The 21,898-nt window shown below is 48.7% G+C and overlaps 1 protein-coding gene across 6 annotated transcripts; it reads left to right on the top strand.

Moving 5' to 3' along the window:
• The first annotated feature begins 565 nt into the window (after nucleotides 1-565).
• Nucleotides 566-20,766, top strand: acss2 (acyl-CoA synthetase short chain family member 2). 6 transcript variants are annotated; one of them, XM_040022798.1, is made up of 20 exons: nucleotides 566-1,260; nucleotides 3,192-3,387; nucleotides 8,071-8,162; nucleotides 8,297-8,400; nucleotides 8,474-8,546; nucleotides 9,890-9,965; nucleotides 10,925-11,033; nucleotides 11,507-11,554; nucleotides 14,502-14,639; nucleotides 15,597-15,767; nucleotides 15,953-16,086; nucleotides 16,156-16,288; nucleotides 16,488-16,544; nucleotides 17,610-17,690; nucleotides 17,787-17,895; nucleotides 18,224-18,292; nucleotides 18,634-18,810; nucleotides 18,914-18,988; nucleotides 19,140-19,348; nucleotides 19,484-20,766. In XM_040022798.1, exons 1-19 carry the CDS (start codon nucleotides 1,137-1,139, stop codon nucleotides 19,265-19,267), a joined length of 2,094 nt encoding a protein of 697 aa, XP_039878732.1. In that variant the 5' UTR covers nucleotides 566-1,136; the 3' UTR covers nucleotides 19,268-19,348; nucleotides 19,484-20,766. The 6 variants fall into 6 exon arrangements, with proteins under 6 accessions (XP_039878732.1, XP_039878733.1, XP_039878731.1 ...); XM_040022799.1 differs by having other exon boundaries at nucleotides 19,140-19,355; nucleotides 19,491-20,766; XM_040022797.1 differs by having other exon boundaries at nucleotides 19,140-19,358; nucleotides 19,491-20,766.
• The last annotated feature ends 1,132 nt before the right edge of the window (nucleotides 20,767-21,898 follow it).

Raw genomic sequence — 21,898 nt, 5'->3', positions numbered from 1 at the left:
AATAGATAAGAATATGATATGAGGGACTGCTGTAATACACAGCTGTGCCCACAAGGGTGCAGCATTGGACCGTTATCAATAATCTAAGGAAAAATGAAACTAGCCTCAAAACACCACCCTTCCATTCACTTCCGCTTCTGGAATTGCAAAATATATTTGAGTAATTCTAAGGATGAAGTTCTGTCACAGGTAAACTTAAAACGCATGGATTGAACACAAAAAAGTTCTATAAGAGTTGGATTCACCGTGCAACACCATCTGTCCGACTTGACGGTCATTAGAATCACATAAATTCTGTTTTTGGCTTCTAAACTGGATTTCCATTCATCGCTTTACCTATTTCTCATTTTCCCAGCACAATGTAAGTTCAAGACTTTTGCACAGTAGCGAGACTGAGCCAAAATTGAATAAACAAAACTTTTACTATCTTAAACCCTGTGTGAGAAGCACTTGAATGCAGCACCAGCCCTGTTTATTATTGTTAGTACTGTAAATTCTTACAGTTCCGTGAGTCCGCGAATCAGCGCTGATCTCTGATTGGCTGCCCCTGGAGCCAAACAGCGCTCAGCGCCACACACTTTCCTGAAGCAGAAGAAGAAAAAGAAGGAGCTGCGACTTGTCAGCGCAGAGACGAAACCCTCTCAGCGGCTCCTTCGGAGAGTCCACACAGGCTCTGCTCGGCCAGAGGACCAACTGCTGCCCACATTTATTCAGAACACACTTTACACACTGAAGCGGGAGGAATCTTCTGCGCACGCGTGTGAATTCTCTTTCTCCTGAAGGCTGTTAGCTCAGCGCGTTAGCCTGTTAGCTGCTCTGTGTCCGATCTGCAGGACTTTCCTCGAGAGGAGCGGGCAGAGTCCACGGGAGCTGCACCCACACTCACCTGGGATCCGGTTTACAGACGCACCTGCGAGTTTACGGTCCAAGCTCGGCTTCTGCACACAAAGTCTGAGTGGAAGCTCAACAAAAAAAGCTCCTGCAGAACAAGGAAGTCTAAATGAACTTTGCTGTTAGCCGTTAGCTGGCACCCTGCTAGCCTCGTAGCCACCATTCATTAATTGCAGCTGAAGGACACCTGCCCGCTAGACCCGTTGTTTCTTCTGGAAGCTGAGCTCACGGCTCGAGTTTCAGACATGATCCCTGACAAGCCCCCGCAGGAGAACGTGTTCCACGGCTCCGAGGAGCTGAAGGAGGCTCACGTCCCGAGTTTCGACAAGTACAGAGAGCTCTACATGAAGTCCGTGGACAACCCGGACGGTGAGTCTCCTCAAAACGGTAGCTCAGGTAGCAAAGACGACACCTGCGACCCCAGGTGACACAGGTGATGGGTCAGGGTTAAAGCAGAAGTGCAGAAGCGTCATCGTACAGTCAGCTAAACTTATAAAGTGTGAATGGGCAGGTGCAGATAGTCCCGGAGTGCACGCGCACGGGGGTGGAGTGTAGACCTGTCTTCATGTACAGATGCACCGCTCCCTGCGCGTGCCCTCTGTGCTCTCCTTTGATCTGTGACATTTTCCGCTCTTTGGTTTGGATTCAAGCGATCAGGCAGGTGCAGTGACATCATAGCCAGAGACCATGGAGACCAATTTAGTCTTACCAGTTAGCTGAAAACCACAAATCCAAGTTTTAAAAAGATGAAATGGATTAAATACAAAAAGAAACACAAGATTTTGGGTGTGAAAGCTGCAGTTCCTCTAGTGACCAGCGGAGGCGCCAGCACTGAGTCGGTACCCATAGAGTCCCAGAACTGGACCTCTGGATCGTGTTTGTGCTGTTGGAGCCTTTTGGAGCTTTGTAATGACATCATGTGACCAGTAATGTCTGCTGTGAGGTCACTGCACTAACAGACCATCTGAGAAGGTGGTGCTCCAGGTTGATGCACTAATACGGTCCAAGGATGCAGCTTGGTGACCGCACAGCATTTGGTGATACCTTTGACTCCACCCTCTCACCCACATGTGGTCACCTCTGGAAACACAACGGCGTGTTGGCATCGTGGCTACGCAGGCTGCTGTTAAAGCCGTCAAAGTTTAGTGAGGGTGACAATGAATGATCCAAGCATTTATGTAATCCATTTATTGTAATGGGAAACAACTTTGATACCAATAGGCCGAAGAAGCTGAAAAGGTTCAGTATCTATAAAATTAAACATGTAGCAGAGTGTCACATAAAACCATGCAAAGCTGCTCAGCTGAGTCCAAGAATAAAACCAACGAGCTGGAAATGAGCAGCATTGTAAAAATCCACAGTTCTCTGGATGAAATACTCCAGTTTTCAGGACCTTTTTCTTTTTTCATCAGACTGAATATTTCTGGACTCGTGTCATCTTTGTTCTGTTTCAGAAGCTAAATGACGGCTTGGGCAAAAATAACATGAAACTTCTCGTTATGACTTGAAAGAAAGTTTTGCTGTTCTGTTTGTAATAAGTGTAGTTTAGTGTAACCCATAGACATGAACTTTGAGATTATTTTAGTTTGGTGGCAGTAAGGAAGTAGTTTTACCTGCTCAGGTGGTTTCCTGGAGGGAGGTGTGTAAAGCATGATATCAGCCGGTCTGTGCTGCAGGCTTCATGCACAGATGACGGTTTTCAGAGGAAAACGTTGCAAAGCAGCGTCTGGCTGCAGCAGCAGCTGTTAAACAGTTTAACCTGAGCTGGTTGATTATTAACAGTGATTAAAGCCGGCTGTTTATAGGCTCTGCTGTAAGCGACACCTTTTCAGGAGTGTGTGTGTGTGTGTGTGTGTGTGTAAAACAAACTGTAAACACATCAGAGCAGTGCGTCAGGAGGGCAGACATATTTAATATGAACTGTATTTGTAACGAGCATAAACTCTGTACTTGGAACATAAACTGTCCTCAGGAAGAACAACAGGACGTAAAATACTGTAACACGGCGGTTATAATGTAACCACGCAATTATGTGATACAACAAAGAGAATAATAAATGGTACCAGGATGTTACTGCAGTAATAATACAGTGTAAGGGTACATTGGTATTTCCACGCTAACGATGATGTCACAGACGGAGTGATACTCGTGGTGATGGAAGATGCGTCGGGGTGTGTAACTGAAGGAAACGCAACCCCATGTTTATTTACTGTTTGTTGTTGTTGTTGTTGTAATAGTCGTACAGTTCATGTGCAAACTGATGCGTCTCCCTCTGATCGCTCTCACTTCCTGTCCCGCAGAGTTCTGGGGCGACGTTGCTAAGGACTTCTTCTGGAAGACCAAGCACACGGGTCAGTTCCTCGACTACAACTTTGATGTGACCAAAGGAGAAATCTACATCAAGTGCATGGAGGGAGCGTCCACCAACATCTGCTACAACCTGCTCGACCGCAACGTCCACGAGAAGAAGCTCGCCGATAAAGTCGCCTTCTTCTGGTCAGTGTGTGTCTGTGATTTCAGCAGATCTATGAGAGCACGGTTATGTGTGTGTGTGTGTGTGTGTGTGTGTGTGTGTGTGTGTGTGTACTCTGATCAAGAGAAGCCCCCCCATAAATAACTAAAATAAAATTAGCACTGTTAGCTGTGTTCTTATCACTGGGTCCTGTAAACTGGTGAGTCGGGGTAAACAGCTGGAGAACAAAAACCAGTTTCATCTCATGACGGTTGTCGGGCCAGCAGGACTCTCCCTCTGAACTGACTCGGCGTCTCAGCTGAGTCTGCTCGTCCGCCCTGAGGACAGAGGCACGACTCCAGTCCCTGACCCCGGCAGACACGTGCAGGCGGGGGCTGGTTCATGGGTGGGGGCGACATCGTGAATCTCAGGTGTGAATAAAGCCAAACAGACGCGAGTTTCTCCATCAGTCTTACCTGCACTGGCACAAAGCAAAGGTGTGACTGCTGTTTGGTTGCTACAGTGAGCCAGCACACAGGCGCTTCGACCAATGAGGAGCGACCTTATCCCAGATGTTTGTGTTACAGACGCCAAAACATTAAACACAACTGGAATAGCTTAATCAGAGCAATGAGTTAAAAATGATGATAATGCAGGAACTCGACGAATAAAATAACACTTACATAGAAATAATATGTAAAAGCTCATATTTAAAAAAAAAAACAACAAAAAAAAAACGAGATTCTGGAAAAATATAAACAACAGGCTCAAATATATAAAATATTAAAAATGCTTTTGGCCTCTGAGTAGCTGCATCTTGTTCTCACGACCTTTGAACTTTGACTGTCATGTCAAAGCCAGCCATTCGTTCTTGGGGCTGATACAACACTAACAGTAGCAGGACCGAGCACGGGCACATGGTGCACCGCCGTCCTCTTTTGTCTCCGTCTCTCAAACAGATTGTGTGGTTTGGTTTATCAACCGTGAATCTGAAACGACTGACGTCACTGAAGCTCACAGCCTGAGGAAGAAGAAAATGTTTCATCTTCACGTCAGAATAAAAATGCTTTAAGTCTGAGAGACTTGAACATAAATCGCATTTTAGATAAGCCAGCTCTGCCCTCTCAGGCTTCCTTTCATCGTTGCGTCACTGTCCTGTGGTCACAGAGGAGTGGATGCTGCGAGCAGAGCTTCTGAAAGCAGCAGCAGGTCCCTGGAGAGGCCTGGAGGGCTTTTATCCACCAATCTCTGGAAAGCATCCAGAAGGTTCAGTCCAAAGTTTGCTGAGCGTCATCCAGCAGATTAATCTGGTTATTGATTAATGCTCGAAGTAATAAAATGTTTCCACACGAGTGCAGCTGATCACCTTTAAGACTCGACATCTCTGTTCCCGTGTCAGAGCTGAATTACCTGTGGGCTGCCTGCAGCAGAGAGAAATCCCTGCAGGAAGCATTAAACCTGTCACATAAATCACTGACCTCAGTTTGTTTTAGAGGATTTAAACTGAAGATGCTCAGGCATTAATAACAAAGCAGAGAGAAGCGAGTCTAACATGTCATGTTTTTAAAACTCCAGGCTTGACTTCAGTTTCATTCAATTTAGTTTTATTTATACAACAACAGTCGCCTCAAGGTGATACAGAGAAAACCCCCAACAATCATGTGACCCCTATGAGCACTTTGGTGACAGTGGGGAGGAAAAACTGCCTTTTAACAGGAAGAAATCTCCGGGTCAGGCTCAGGGAGGGGCGGGGCCATCTGCTGTGATTGGTTGGGGTGAGAGAAGGTTTGACGTCCCTGATGTCAGAGGCTCCACCCACCTGTTTGTGTGGGGCAGCCAACTAGAAGGAAGCTTGCTTTAACAAGGCGGAGCTAATATAATATATTTTAATGTTTTTATCAGGGTCGTTTCAGCGCTGGTTATGGAGTCGAAGCTCCGCTGATTTTAAGGGTTTTTGGCCTTTTCCTGTATTGACCTTCTTTCCTCAGAGCGTGAGACCCTGAGCAGGTCCCCTCTGAGTGGGGAGAGGACCCAGAGGGACTGAGTCTGATCTTTGTGAGACAGTGAAAAACCTCCTCACAGCTCCTGGAGTCTCAGTGACATTTGAGCCAAGTGTTGAACATAAATCCAACACTGTTGTGTATTTATAGGTGTGTGTGTGTGTTCCTCTAACACAGGCTGCTGTGATGACTGGGCTAAGAAGCGCCGTGACCTTTTGTTGGAGTGTTTGCTTCCAGAGTGTGTGCGTTAGCTTGTTAAACACTGAAGAAGTTAACACCAGATTAGCTGCTGCTGCTCGAGAACGTGCGCAGTCCCGTTTAACGATCTAATTAAACGATGTGGCTCAAATTTAAAACGATGTCAGAGGTGTTTTCTGGTCGTGCTGTAACTGCTTGCTGAGACTCCTGTAAGCGTTAAAATGCACAAACAGACACGTGTGCAGCTCTGAAAGTGTTAATGTGGTGGTGCTATAAATGGCCCAGCACCTCCACACAATCAGTCACGCCAGAGGGGCGTGAGCCCGACGGCGGGCACGCGGACCCCGCAGCTCGGATATCAGCCTGGAAGTGCCTGCAGAGGTCGGGACCTCAGCACAGCTGCATGCTGTGAGTCCCAATCAGCTGAGAGCAGCAGGTGGGTCACAGAGACCGCTCAGATATGTGAGCGGCCCTCCCACCATCACACGCTCATGCACGCTCATGCACGTGCACACAGCAGTGTTGAAACGCCCCTCGCTGCTGCAGACAGAGGCAGATTGGGATCCCAGCTGCTGCTGAGGTTCTGGTTGTGCAGCTGATACCAGTCCGTACTGGACGACAAACGAGCGAGAGCCAGAAGAAGCACGTTTACACCTGAAACGTGTCAAATTTATGCAGCTTTTCACCGCCGAGCGTAACGTCATTCTTACGGCAAACGCGAAGCTCTAGAAAGCAGCTGAAATGTGTTTGGTGTTAGTTTCCTGTTGTGAAAGAAACGTTTTCTTTCTGTAGCAAGTTTGTAAGTTCAACACTATGAAAGTAAAACTGACACAAGTTTTCACACCTCACTGTAAAATCAGCCTTTGATCTGAAATGTATGTAACTTATTTTTAGATGTATGAAATTTTAAAAATAAACCTCAATCCTGGTTTGTGCTAAATTTCATCTGCGCTCCGAACAGCAGTCAAACAGTTTCAGGTGTAATGAGCAGCTGCACTAAACTGAACAGAGTGACGTTCTGGGCTGGTTCCAGTTTGGAGTTGGTGAACTCAACTAGCTGAGAGATGATTCACCGGCGTCCAGGCAGCGTGGACAGCAGGTGTGTAAATGAGGCGATGTCGGTGTATCTCAAAGGAGGGTGAGGGGGGCGCCTGTGTGTGTATCTGCAGGCGTGTGAGGTTGTAGTTGCAGTTTTTCGGTGCTGGTTTGTAGTCGAGTTTGTCCACGTGGGATCTGAGCCACATTATTCTGTCTGCAGCCTGCAACGCTGCGAGGCGAGCTGCCCGGGCTTCAATAATCTGCAGAGGCAGAGCTGTCGCAGCTCGTCCGCCTCTGTCTGCTGTAAAGGCTTCATCTCATCCCTGCAAACTGCACACGTCTGCAGGAGAGGGAGGGAGGATGTGACCTCGAGTGTCGCTGTTGCAAGTTCCCGAAACGGCCAGAATGACGCCGCGTTGTGAAAAAGCAGAAAGTTTTCATGAGGCAACTTCAACAATGTGAAGATTGCTCAAGACCAAGTCTGTGCCAAGGCTTGGAGTTTCTGCTCTGGTTGGTTTGTGAGTTGTTTTTCTTAAAGGAACACCAAAACCTGTTTGTCCAGTCTGGGGTAAAAGGTCATACAATCATTAGTTTCACCAAAACACAGTGTGGCTCCTTCAGGATCTATAAATATGAGAAATTGCCCAAATTTCTGCTCTGGTTGGTCGTTACATGGAGGCTGACCTTATTACACGAGTGTGCTGCTGGATGGACGTGACCTCCTGTTCTGAGAGAGCATGAACCATAAACATCAGTGTTTTCCTGCACAGATGAAGTCGTTGATGGCCCTCAGTTACTTTAACCTCTGGGACCTGTTCAGTGGAAAACTGAATCAAAGTGCAGATTTCTGTCACATAGTGCCAGCAGTGCCGTTATCAGCCTGACTGTTCTGAGTATCACGCCTCTGCTGCTCTTTGGCGCCGCGCTGCGTGAATCCAGTGACGGTTTTTAACTTTGGCTGATTTAAAATGATGTGAAACCAGCAGCCAGCTTAGCCGAGCTAGCATCGGCTAACATTAGCTAGAGGAGAGACTGCTCAGGGTTTGATTTGATCCTGAACGACTCCTGTGCATCATGGAGCCTCCCGCCGACGCTCACTGCAACTTCCTCTCAGCTTTGTGGCCTCAGGAACGCATCGCAGAGGCTGAATGCTAACAATTACACCCTATGTTTGTGTGGAAGTTGTGTGTACGCAGTCACTCATCTCTGAGCTTAAAACAGTGCAACACAAACCAGAAACAAAGATTTTGGTCGCAAGCACAGAAATCGATGTGACGGACGTTGGCGAGCACAAAGAGCTGCAGCAGAGGCTTTAATCAGGAAAGTGACCGTCGAGCTCATCAGCTCGTGTGACAGGCCCGGTGTCGCGTGTTAGTGATGCGTTTCCTGATCTGAAGGTCATCGGCTCTCGGAGGACGAAAGCATCGAGATGTGAGGAAACCTTACATCTTGTTGTTTGTTTTTAATGCATGTGTTGACTGCTGATTTCAGGGAGGGCAACGACCCCGGCGACGAGCTGACGGTGACCTACAGGGAGCTGCTGCAGAGAGTCTGTCAGTTCGCCAACGTCCTGAAAGCTCAGGGTGAGTTATCCGCTCGCTGGCACCGCCCCCTCTCAGCGCTCTATGAAGTGAAAGGTTTCGTTCACGATGGTTTTATGTGCTCAGATATTTGGATCGAGTCATAAATCCTGCTCGCTTCTCTTTTTTGTCTCCAGGCGTGAAGAAGGGCGACCGCGTGTCCATATACATGCCCATGGTGGTCGAACTGGTGGTCGCCATGTTGGCGTGCGTACGCATCGGAGCGGTCCACTCCATCGTGGTGAGCTGCAGACGCCCGTGAACACGGTGGTTTGAGTTAAAGATGGAGGCTAACGCTGGTCTGCTGCTCTCAGTTTGCAGGTTTCTCTGCAGAGTCTCTGTGTGAGAGGATCGTGGACTCTCAGTGCTGCCTGCTCATCACTGCAGGTCAGCCTCACGCACCTGCAACAAGTTCCCGCTCATTAAAGATATCCTTAAACCTGCAGGGGGGTGGTAGCAGTGTAGAGTCTCACCTTGACCTCTGACCTCCTTTGGTTGGCTACTCGTGGGTTGTAAAAAAGGTGAAATGGCCGAGTTAACTGGGGAGCGAGATCCAGACCCACGAAAAGCTGCTCACGCCAATCATTCCATCTTTATTGATCTCCGTCTTCACCCAGAGGTGGAGCCGGGACGCTCGCGGCGTCAGGGTGGAGCGTTTATGTTGCTCGTTTATTCGTCCTGATGATCTCATACCAAACGTGCACCTTTGAGTTCACGCTTTCACCTTTTATGCAGCGTGCACACGCGTTTCACCCACCGAGCTGGACGTGGCGGTGAAGAGAGGCGCTGGCCGAGGTGCTGAGTTGGGGCCAATAATCAGTCTTATTAGCTGGATTAGAGGGTGGTGATATAATCCAGTTAATCTGCTGCGTTATTGGCCACACACTCATTCATCCTGTAAGCAGATCATGAGGCCCGGTGCCTCTGTGGCTGCCGTTAACTGTGACCAGCACAGGTGGAGGTTCGGTAAACTGGTGCAGGCGTAGCTGCAGAGTTGATGCTTTGTTAATCCGTGTGCACGTTATCGTGAGGAAGCATCCGTCCTTAAACTAGGCGCTGAGGATTTTTAAAGCTGGGGTCTTACAGTAAAGCTAAAGTTAACCTGTGACCATCACAGGTGCTGCTGCGTAAAGCAAAGCATTTCCCATCAGCTCTGCTGGAAGGGAGAGCGATTGGCTGTAGTGACGAGGATCAGACTGAAGGTGGAGCACATGGGGAGTGACTCGCTGATGGAGCTGCAGTGAAAGCTGAGCTCCACCTGTCTGATGTCACAGCTTCGGCTGTCGGGGTCCGTGTGCTCGAGTGACGCAGCAGCGTACAGAAACCACGCAGAGCATATCTGATCAGCTGACGGACCGACACGGAGGAGGTTCGACTGATTAATGGAGGATGCTGATTTCAGCTCTTTGCTGCACTAACGCAGATTTATTACTGACTTTGAGCTGAAGGAGTCCCCAGTCTGAACCCCGATTACTGAAACCAGCAACGGTTGTAATCCAGCTAATGGAGTGTGTGTGTGTCTGTGCGTGTGTCTGTGCGTGTGTCTGTGCGTGTGTCTGTGCGTGTGTCTGTGCGTGTGTCTGTGCGTGTGTGCGTGTGTGTGTGTGTGTGTCTGTCTGTGCGTGTGTCTGTCTGTGCGTGTGTCTGTCTGTGCGTGTGTCTGTCTGTGCGTGTGTCTGTCTGTGCGTGTGTCTGACGGCAGGATAAATCATCTTTCCTTTTGTGTGTAGATGGTTTCTATCGAGGAGATAAGCTGATCAACCTGAAGCTCTTAGCTGATGAAGCGCTGCAGAAATGCAGAGACAAGTAAGACAGAGACACACACACACACACACACACACACACACGTTGTCATATCTTAGTGAGGACATGTCATTGACATGAACGCCTAACCATGACCTAACTGTAACCCCGATGTTAAAACCACATTTTGAGTCTCAAGAATGTCTTCAAGCTCGTGGGGGCGGGCTGTTGGTCCCCACAAAGATATGTAAACAAGTACACACGCTCAGGTGTGTTAGCCTATCAGAGCGACTTCACCCCCTCCAACCGTGGCTGCTGTTGGTCCCAGCAGAGCGGCGTGACGCAGTGTGTCACAGATCCTTCAGACTCGACTTCCTGCTGCGTGTTAAACTTTATTGTAGCAGCTGCAGGAAGAGCTCGTCGTTATTGGAGCTGTTCGACTCTGTCTCAGTTTGATGATGTCACGCATAATAAAGGTTCTCATTTAGGCAAATCTGAGACAGTCAGGTGGGAGGAGTCTTTTTTTTTTGTTATGAACTGAGTACAAATGAAGGCAGGAATCATGTGACCTGTAACGTTGCTGCCCTCTCGTTCTGTGTTAAAGCGGAGCCGTGCAGCACGCCGCTGATACCTGTGCTTTCCTTATCAGCTCCTTGCAGCAGAGCGAGCTGTGTTGGGCTGGTTATGTATCTGCACGTCATCGCTGCTGCTATCACCTGTAGTCTGTCTTCCACCATCGCGGTGTGGAGTCGGTCCTCGTGCTCCGATTGGTGCTGTGAGACCTTGCTGCTCGGTGTGACGTAGATTTTTCACCATAGCTTCACGTGTGTGATCGCTGTTCCAGCATGAATGTGCTTTTTGTTGTTTGCATGAGAATGATCGAGCCTGCACACACCGATGGGTGGGAGCTCCTATTGCAGTGCAGAGTGTGGGATCTACTCACCCCTGCCTTGAGTTTAGGTGGTGCTGCGTACCTTTGTGAGGTCACAGTGACGCGTACGGATGTGTGTCTGTCTGTGCAGAGGGTTTCCGGTCGGGCGCTGTATCATGCTGAAGCACCTGTCCAAAGAACCGGAGGGGATTCTGGGCTCGCAGTCGCCTCCCGCCAAACGGCCGTGCCCCGATCTGCAGGTAAACCACACACCTGAAGGTTTTGTCTTCCTCACCTGAGTCACTGCGAGCGCCGCCACCATCAGGTCTGCCTGTAACTTCTGACCTGATGGAGGCGGTGTTTCCTGTTGCAGATGGAGGTGGCCACTGAGCCGTCTGATTGGACCTCCGTTGTAGTCGTTCAGAGTTTGAGTTTTGTGGAAATTCCTGATTATAAATTGGCTCTGAAGATTTTATAAAGGGGAAACCAAACCAGGAAGTGAGTGGGAGTGACTCACTGCCTCTGCTGGACACTAGAGGAACTGCAGGATGCTGACTTTTCTTTCTTTTTCTGTTTTGTTCTGTTAAATCTGAAATTTCAAACTTCGTCACTGTCACGATTTGATTTTTAGGGATCCTGATTTTTATCTTTGTGTTCTTCCTTTTCAATAATCCTTCTCCCTCATTACTTCTCCTTCCTCTTCCTCCTCCTCCTCCATCTTCCCCCCATCCAGCAGGAAAAACAGGCGGGCAGAGTAAAGAAAACGCGTCCCGTACCAAAGGTATTTTCACAGCTGACCCTCGATAACATCTTTGCTTCGACTCTTTGTTTTAGAGGGAGTTTCACTCTGAGAAGAATTTGCAGAATCTGCTGCGGAGCGGAAACAATAAACGTGATAAGAGCGAAAGCTTCAAGTCTCACTGAGCGTTTGGAAGCTTTCAGTCATTTTTGGCATCATCCTTTCAAAAGCTCTGATAAGATTTAAAAGCTCTCGTTGCTGATTTATTGTTTTACCTGCAGCAGCAGTTTGTTCCTCTGATTTTTGACAGTTCAGATTAAACCAATAAAAACAGATTTTCTTTAGATCTGAAATGAGTTTTAAATATTTGGAGAACATTAAATAATGACATCATTCAGCTCTGCGTTTAGAGGAAACCTTCAAAGATGGAAGAGCTGCTGCTTTCTGTCGCAGCTTTGTCTGAACTGTTGAAGCTCGCTGGAATAAAAAGTGAATTCTGAGTGTGGATTAACACTAACACTTTCTCTTTGTTGTGCAAACACTCCTCGTGTTGTGCACTTTCACCTGTGAGTCCTGACGGAGGCGAGCGCTCGCCTGTGGGCGTTGTCCACGCCCTGAGACGACTCGGTGTCTGATAAACCTGCTGTAACGCTTCTCTCCTCTAAACGCTGCCATTCGGGAAGAATCAGAGCTCCGTTTGTCCGGAAAATAAAATCCGGAGACACGGATGAAGACTAATCGATGACTCGGCCATCCCTCAGTGAGAGTGCACGCTGAACGAGGCGCTCGCTACGATGAAGTGACAGACGGAGGACTTTGGTTTTTACTCGGTTCAGGTGAGCCCACCAAGCTGTTCGCACCGCTCGATTGATGACTCGAGTCAGCAGTGCCTGACGGTGGTTAGCTATGGGTGGTGTCGCCGACACATACGTGAACCACAGGTAGATGTCAGGAGGACTCCGCCCCTTGTTGTTTCCCAGGGTAATCAGGTGGGCTGGGTTATAAACCGCATCGCTGCTCTGATGTCATCACACATCTGGTGCAGATGTTTCACACTTTGACACACGTGACGTTGAAACAGTGACGGTCGGGTTGATTTGTATAGCACATTACCAACAGCTCATGCTGCACTAAGTGCTTAACAGTGTAAAGTCAATAAGATGCACAACAATGATGCAGTAAAATATAGGAAAACAAGTCAATAAAAACAACAACGAAGGCTGTTAAAACCAAAATGTTCAACATGTGTTAAAAGCCAGACCATAAAATGTGTCTTTAGTGATGATTTAAAGTGTTAGTGTTTGTGCAGGTCTAATATTAAGAGGAAGACTGTTGCAGAGTCTGGGTCCTGCCACAGAGAAGCCTCTGCCACCACCACACTTCAGTCCAGGAGTAGTTAAGGTTAGTTCTGACCTGGACCTCACGGTTCTTCCTGGAGCATAAACCAACAGGAGCTCAGACGGGTGAGAAGGGGCTCGTCCGGCTTGTGATTTAAAAACAAAAAGTACGATTTGGATCCTGTGAGGAACCGGGAGCCAGTGAGAGGCCGACACTGGGTTCAGTTTAGTGCCAGTCAGCAGACGAGCAGCTGCATTGTGGAGCAGCTGGAGACGATGAAGAGAGGCCTGGTCCAGTTACCAATAATGACAACTTCTGTTTTGTTTAATTTAAAAACTGAAGCCATCCACTGTTTGACATCAGCTGCATAACAGCTGCAGTGAGTCTGTCCCTGCTTTCAAAGGCAGATCGATGCAAGTCGAGAGGTTGTAGCGTGAGAACATGGAGCCAGTGGCAACATGTAGACTGCAACCAAGGCAGGACCCAAACTGGAGCCTTGAGGTGCACCAGGTCCAGTTCTGGATACAAACAGAGCTCTGATTCTTCCTCGCTAACCAAGATGCGGGCGGGGCCTTGTGTTTTCACGCTACGTACCTGCCCACCAGAGCTTACCTGTGCGACAGCCAGGTAAGATTCAGGTCCCAGGGTGGTGATTGCTCCTCTTTCCTCTGCATGTAAACCTGAGCAGATTTATTTTAGCTGGAACCCACCCGAGGCCCCGCCCACTCGACGTTCACCCGTCAGCTCTGTATCTTCCTGTTCGACCGCGAGAACAGCATCGTGGGAGCCGCAGCTCTGTGACATCAGACCCGGGTCGATTTCCTGCGTGAACGCGGCTCGTCAGCGGATTGTTTTTGGCTCAAAAAGGCAAACGAGATGGAGCCAAGCGGCCACGCAGCCGACGCACTGGGAGTAATGGGAGCGATTGTTGCCGACTCGTCCAGTGTTTGGTGCTGGAATAGAAGACGTCACCTGGAGGTGGTGTTGGCTCCGTCAGGTGTGCTGTCAGTGAGCTGGGTTTACGAAACGTACACAATAAAATTTATATTTATTTATTTTGTAAATTTAACTTTGAGAATCAAACATTGGTACGTATGTAAAATCCACCCGCTCGGTGTTCACAGCTCTCTTCTTCGGCATTCCCAGATGGAGACCCTGTAGTTTAAACCGCCGCGTGTGCCTGGGTGGAGCGCGCCCCTGCCCCAGACAGCTGCAGCCTTTGCTCCTCCGTGGGAGGAGCGTTTTATTCCGGATCCTCGTTAGTTATCAGATAATCTCCCAGCTGTTTCGTCTGAAACGTGCCGCTGACATTAGATTCATCGTTGGACATATTTTAATATCTCGGCTTCAGGTTCCTTTGTGTGGTTTTTAAAAACGCTGGCGTCGCCCGGGGTCTGATGGACACGCAGGAAACCAGTGGGCGTGGCCTCTCTAACTCTCTGTGGCTCTGTTCTCTCAGATTCACAGCTGCTTCTTCTTCGCTGTCTTCAGTAGTTTGAAGGTGTCAGACTAACTGTTTGGTGTCTTAGATTTTACAGGTCTGAATGTTTACAGGCCGATCGACCGGGTTTCAGGCACGACTTTGGCAGTTTCACGTGTGTGTGTGTGTGTGTGTGCGCGTGCGTGCGTGTGTGTGCGTGCGTGTGTTCAGGTGCCGTGGAACCCCGAGGTGGACCTGTGTTGGCACGCTCTGCTGCGTGGCGTCTCAGACGAGTGTGAACCAGAGTGGTGCGACTCTGAAGACCCGCTCTTCATCCTCTACACCAGCGGCTCGACCGGCAAGCCGAAGGTGAGGAAACACACCTGTGGGTCACCTGCGTCTCACTTAATGAGGCGTCCTGCTCAGATACTCAGTGTGTCTGAGGAAAGCCCACCTTCATCATCACCTGCTCACCGCAGCAGGCGGAGCTTCAGTAACTCGTTCGGGGTGTCTGTGAGCCGGAGAGTGAGACATGAATGTTATAACTGTCACGGCCTTTATTTTCCAAACGTGGGTGGTGACAGGCTTGTTTTAGAACTTCTGACTTCATCGTTTAAAACTAAATGATGTTTATTTCGTGGAAAATTATGAACAGAAATCAACCAAATAACTTCTTACAGCTTAAAATGAAACGAAAGTTAACTTAATCTGCTTTAAGAAGTTCAAAAAGTCAAAAAATCATTGTTTGCCAAATCATCTGACAAACAAAAACATCTTTACCACACGCCTCCAGGCAAGCCCTTGATTAATGGGCGGGCCCATAAGCTAATAAACCAATCACTTTCCAAAAATAAAATTAATTACAAATTTACATAACAAACTAGGTCAGCATATTGTTACAACTTTAAAGAAAAAACAAATGTTTGTGCTAGAAGGGATCGACAGCAGGGGAAGTCCCAGCTTTCCATCATCTCCTGCGACTCATCCAGATCAGGGGCGCTGGAGACGCTCCCGGCTGTCACAGGGAGGGGCGGGGCACACCTGGTCCATTTACAGCATCCTGCCATGCGATTGCATTTGTCCCTAACTTTTATCGAGCGTCACCTCCACCCACCTCCACCAGCTGCTTCTTCCACACATTTAACTACTAAGATCTGCTGGAAACGGGCGGTACCCACACTGCAGCTCATATTTGGAGTAACAGGAAGTGGAATAACTGTGGGGTCATTTGATGACTTCCTGTTTTGATCACGTTGAGCCTGCTCACATTTCTGCATATGAACGCTCCTCTGAAGCTCCTCCTCGCTCCTCTCGTCTCGCCTGCAGGGAGTTCTCCACACCGTCAGCGGCTACATGCTCTACACCGCCACCACCTTCAAAGTGGTGTTCGACCACCAGCCCGACGACGTGTACTGGTGCACGGCGGACATCGGGTGGATCACCGGGCACTCTTACATCACTTACGGCCCGCTGGCCAACGGGGCCACCAGCGTCCTGGTGAGTGTGCGAGCGCGCTCAGACTTCCTGTTTACAGGTGTGGGCTGACGTGTGATGTAACACTGATGTGTCTGCGACGGTTTAACCCGGATAGATGAGTCCAAAGCTGTCTGATGATCAGAGGCTGGAACTTCCTCCAAACTTCCTGCAGTTATTTTTGTACATGAATCTTTTGTGTGCGTCAGTTCGAGGGTCTGCCCACCTACCCCGACGTGAGCCGTATGTGGGAGATCGTGGACAAATATAACGTCACCAAGTTCTACACGGCTCCCACCGCCATCAGGCTGCTGATGAAGTTTGGAAACGAGCCAGTGCAGAGGTGAGCCGAGGCCCCTCCTCCCCCCACGAGGAGCCTGCGCGGGTAACTCACCTGTGCCTTTGTGTGCAGGTACAAGCGAAGCTCTCTGAAGGTTCTGGGGACGGTCGGAGAGCCCATCAACCCCGAGGCCTGGCAGTGGTACTACAACGTGGTCGGAGAGAAGAGGTGCCCGATAGTCGACACCTTCTGGCAGACGGAAACGGTGAGTGATGGTTTCCTGCAGCTTCAGCACCGCCGCTTCCAAACGTCTTTATCTAGAACAGATCGGTCTCCATTTCTAACCTGCCTTTCTGCTTCTTTGTGCACCTGCTGTTTCTCTGCTGAGCTTTTACCTCAGACTGTGGGCTGTGCTGCCCCCTGCTGGGCGGCTGCCTGAGATCAAAGTTGTTTTCTGTTTTCAGGGAGGACATGTTCTGACTCCTCTGCCCGCGGCCACGCCCATGAAGCCTGGATCTGCTGTGAGTAAGGCTGAACATGACGTTTAGGTTCAAGCGTGTGTTTGGGAGAAACGTTAAAAGGTTAAATGAAGAAAATAAGATAAAACAGTGATCGAGGCTTTTAACCCTTTTAAGCCCTTTGCAGCTGTGCACAACTGTTTTTAAATTCCAGTAGAATTACACCCACGTAGGCTAGCACAATCATTTTCTTTGCATGTGAAACTGGACGAGTCGTACTTGCTTATATCTAGTCTCCGCTCACAGTTTGCTTCCACAAACGGCTTCTTGCAAAAATCTTGTAAAAGCGCTGACAACAACAAAATCATCATAATCCAGACACGAGCGTTGCTGATCTGATCCGGAAGTGACGTCATTTTTGGTGGGAAACGCAGTTTTTTCCCTGCAGGGCCTTTCAGAGGTTTCCTGCTGTGTTTGAACGTCACGTTTGAGTCCTGTGTGGTTCCTGAGAGGCTCGAAAGAAAACAGGTTTATGCTGTTTTTTTGAAAACTGTGCACAATAATATTTATTTTGTTTTTCCTGCAGTTTATAAAAATTATTGCATCTCAAAAATGAAACTATGAAGATGCTCAAAAATTCCCCGTGCTTGGATATTTGCAATTTTTTTGCATTTACAGTTTTGAGGGATAAACCTCTGAAATGTGTTTGAAAACAAAAAAAAAACAGAATCACAAATGATTTTCTATTGTTTGTAGTTTATTCCACAGCTTGTGTAGTTACTATGGACATGAAGAGGAGCTCTGGCAGACTTTGGGTTTAAAAGGTTCAAAACTTTACATCTAAGAAAGTGCTGACGATGCGTTTGGGTCCAGGGGAGACCCGCCTTTATGCTTCTGTCACCACAAACAAGACAAAGGAAACCTGTAAATCTGAAAACAAAAACATTTAAAGATAAATTCATGAAGGAAAAAGGGAAGCGAGGAAAGCTGGTGATAGAAGTGAAGTAAAAAGACATTAAACACAGAAACAAGTCAATCAGGTTTTCTCACCATTTATCGTCTTTTTAAAAATATTTTCTTTTTCATTTTGTTGCTTTCGGTTCCCCCCTCCCCCGCGTGTCCCCACAGACGCTCCCGTTCTTCGGCGTGGTGCCGGCCATCCTGAACGAGTCTGGGGAGGAGCTGGAGGGGCCCAGCGAAGGATACCTGGTCAGCCTTGAGTAAATGAGCCTTTATTTGTCTTCGTGCTTCCTGCGCGTCTGCGAGCGCGTCACACCTGCCGTTTGTCTCCGCCCTCTCACACAGGTGTTCAAGCAGCCGTGGCCCGGCGTGATGCGCACCGTTTATGGAAGCCACGAGAGGTTTGAAAGCACCTACTTCAAGAAGTTTCCAGGATACTACGTCACAGGAGACGGTGAGCAGCGCGTCATGTTTGACTCGACTCTGCAAGCGTCAAAGAGACGAACTCGGCGACTTTTACACAAACTTTTCACGTGTTCGCTCGTATTTGCGTCAGACTGAGGCTTCTGCAGCGACCGTTTGAAGCTTTAGCACATCAGAAGTTTCTCATTTATGAAGTAACCTGTAATATTTATTATTAGCTCAGAATCCTTTAACCAGGCGTTTCTAAAGGGGCGTGGCCACAGGTCTGTGTGGCTTTCACAGCTGCTGTGGATCTAAAACACGACTCGGCGTCTCGGCTGCACTAAACTTTTTAATCCCGCCCCTTCATTTTCTCGCAGGTTGCCGTAGAGACAAGGACGGGTACTTCTGGGTCACAGGAAGGATAGACGACATGTTGAACGTCTCAGGTAAGACGCGACCACCCAGTGACTGCCTGTGAAACCCAGCTGTTAAACATCTGTCTGACCAGCAGAGGGAGCTGTTGCTCTGTAAACTTGTCTCATACGCAGCCGCAGGATTTTGATCTGTAAGTGTATAAAATCCAAAAATAATTCTTATTTGATTTTATTAAGTTTCTTTTATTAAATGATCATTTTTAAAAACTTTTAATAGATTTTATTTTGCACCTTCTCGTCTGTTCTGAGCTTTTTTACGTCCTGCGTTCCCGCGTGTTTTATGCGCTCGTCTTCGCTCGTGTCTGACACCCGAGGGTGATTTCTGGTGTAACGGTGACCCGTCTGCCCTCCAGGTCACTTGTTGAGCACAGCTGAGGTGGAGTCGTCTCTGGTGGAGCACGAGGCCGTCGCCGAGGCCGCCGTGGTGGGCAGACCTCATCCGGTCAAAGGAGAGAGCCTCTACTGCTTCGTAACGCTCAATGATGGCGTGATGTACAACAGCGAGCTGGAGGCGGAGCTAAAAAAGCAAGGTGGGTGAAGGGACTGTAAGTCTCCTCCGAAGCTTCGTTCCTGTCAGGCTTGTTGATCTGTGAGCGCTCATCATCTGACGCGAGTTATACTTTGTGTTCACAGTGAGGGAGAAGATCGGCGCCATCGCCACACCCGACTACATCCAGAACGCACCCGGACTGCCCAAAACCAGATCTGGTAACGAAGCTAGCTGCTCTGTTTCACGTTAGAGACGTGTGAGGGTTCCTCCTCGACGCTCAGGTGTGTCGTTTTTACCTGCGGCTGACGCGGGCGGTCGCACCTGTAGTCGCTCTGCTGAAGCCGAGCTCTGCCTTCTCTCCGTCTGCAGGGAAGATCATGAGGCGGCTGCTCCGTAAGATCGCCTGTGACGAGCGGGAGCTGGGCGACGTCTCCACGCTGGCGGACTCCACGGTGGTCGAGCAGCTCTTCCAGAACAGATGCTGCACGGCGGTGTGACGCCTCCGGGATCCTCGGAGGGAGACGCCGACTGCAGCCACACGCAGGAACAGCTGCTGCGAACCAGCCGAGGAGGAGGAGGAGGAGGAGGAGGAGGAGGAGGAGGAGGAGGAGGAGGAGGAGGAGGAGGAGGAGGAGGAGGAGGAGGAGGAGGAGGAGGAGGAGGAGGAGGAGGAGGAGGAGGAGGAGGAGGAGGAGGAGGAGGAGGAGGAGCAGGAGGAGCGAGTCCATAAACTTGTACAGCAAACAACCTTTAGCTCCTGATGGTGATGATGTGAGAAGGCTTGGCTGCAGGTAGATCGTAGGCGTCTCCACATGTGCGCTAACTCCTCAAACCGTCACATCTGTCTGCACGTCCACCTGCAGATGTTTCCAGATGTTGACGCCGCTGCTCTAACCGCCCTGCAGTCGAGCTGAGCGGTTGAGGATCAGGGTAACACTTCATGTTGGTCTTCTCCCAGGTTTTTAGCCAAAGATGAGCTAAGAGGCACCTGACCGATGTCGAGTGTCGGTCTCCTGGTTTAAGGCCGATGTGAAGCGCTACCCCTCTCCCACGCTGACTCCTCCCCTCCCGTCGTGCCACAGTACCGTTATGTATGCTGACGATTAGCTAACCATGAAAACGCTCGGCTTTACTTTTAACGTAGTCCCTTTTTTATGTAGGAATCTTTTAGGTTTGTGTGTCTGCATGCTTCTGATTTATGATCAAAGCTTCCAGGAATCTGCATCCACCAATGATCCGGGATTGAGCGTTCGATCTCCCCTTCAGTCCGTCTCCTCGGGTACCTCCGGACCTCTCAGCGCTGCTGCAGGAAGTCAACACGACGGAGAGCGGGACTTCCTGAGGAGCGGTCTATAAACCAGAGCGATGCTGGAAGAGGCGCACGGGGACGAGCCGCCTCTGAACATGATTTCTTCTCAGACTTTTGCGATCGCACCTCGGGTCTTCTGTCCTGCTGTTTTTGTTTTGTTTGTAACCGCTGAGCGGCGATCGGCTCGTGTGTCAGTCTGGAGGAACCAGAGAAAACCTTCAGTGACTCATAACTCATCGACCTGCTGACTTTCTCTATAAAAAGACCGAACCAGCAGAGTTTGTGCTCTGTTTGGGGTTCAGACTAAAAACCTGAATTATGAACGATGTGGTTTAATTTGAGGTGGGAGTAAAAACATGAACACTAGGTCTGTGGATTAAAGTGAGAACACTTTGAAGCAGGTTGTTGGAGCCCTGAAAGCTTTCTCTGTGTGCTCGACAGACGTCTGATTGTGATTTAAAGGCCGGTTCGATTTCAGCTTTTATTGTCCTTTATTTTTTAATTCTGTTTGTATCAGTGTGCCAACCACATGCGCAGCAGTGAGCTGGGTTAGAAACTCTAGAAGCTCTTCCTGTCTTTCTGACTCGGGTGGAGGAAAGAACGCAGCTGATTTGCAGTTTGGCGTTTTGTTTGTTTCCCTGTTTGTGTCAAAGTGTTTGCAATGACAGTAAATGAACATGACTACTGCCTCTGCTCCTCTCACCTCTTTGTTCCTGCACAAATGTTTCATACTGCAAAATCAAGGATAACTCTGATGACACAAGTTAAAGTTCAGACTCAACAACAACAAATCGTTGATGCACCATTTTAGCCCATAAGGACCAATCAAAGCTGCTGTTTATCAGCTGATTCTGTGCAGTTTCCACGTGATGCCGTTTATCTTCAGCCACATCACTCCTTCATTCGTTAAATTATTTGTCTTTATAATTTTTAAGTTGGTAGTAAAGTCAGCTTCAAGTATTATTGCTTCTGTTATTCCAGGTGTCGCATGTTTAAACATCCATGATATTTTCATCAGGCGACACATGAGCCAAGAGGACAAAACATTGTGCGCTGACCTCATCGTACAGAAGGAAATGTATTTGGCACAAAATGCACACAAATGAAAAGTTCTTCTTCTTCTTCGCCTTCGCCACTGTCGTAGGCAGTTATTGTCCAGTGGATTTACTTTTCCAAGTGGATCATTATTGGTCCACTTGATTGATCTTTACTATTATTAATTAAGATCAAATAAATTATTAAGATTTATTTTTATTTTATTCATTTATTTTTTTAACTTTCAAGTTATTACAAACACAACAGACATGACTGGGGGATAGGAGAGGAGAAGATGAAAGTTCAAGAAAAAGACATTAAAGTCTTCTGGAAGGAAAACAAGCAAAAACAGACCACAGCAGGTAAGTAACAGTAAACAATAGATATCGAGTGTTACTGAGCAGCATGCAAACCCGACAACGCACAGTATGCTTTGAGGTAGCAGCGAAGGTGTGTGTGTGCGTGCACACCTGTGTGGATCAGCACGCTAGTATTCAAAAGGTTTCTCCATGTAGCTTTCTGAGAGGGTGTGGGGAGCCATAGCCCCGCCCCCAGAGCATGAAGCAGCCATGGAGGAGATTCGGGCTCCAGAGGCTGAGTGCAAGAGCCCACGGAGGACCACCGGAGGGGCAACCACACCACCCTGCTGAGGAGAGCCCCAGACAGGGGGTCACCCAGCAGCCAGAGGGGGCTGTGGCGACAGCCAACCGCGTCAGAGCGCCAGGCCCCGCCAAGCCAGTACACACCTGAGCGCCCAGCCTGGGATGCCTGAGAGCATCAGCCA

This window comes from Simochromis diagramma, unplaced genomic scaffold, assembly GCF_900408965.1.
Source record: "Simochromis diagramma unplaced genomic scaffold, fSimDia1.1 OVJJ01000308.1, whole genome shotgun sequence".
Taxonomy (NCBI): Eukaryota; Metazoa; Chordata; class Actinopteri; order Cichliformes; family Cichlidae; genus Simochromis; species Simochromis diagramma.
The sequence above is the reverse complement of the archived record's forward strand: the minus strand, read 5'-3'. Positions and strand labels throughout refer to the sequence as shown.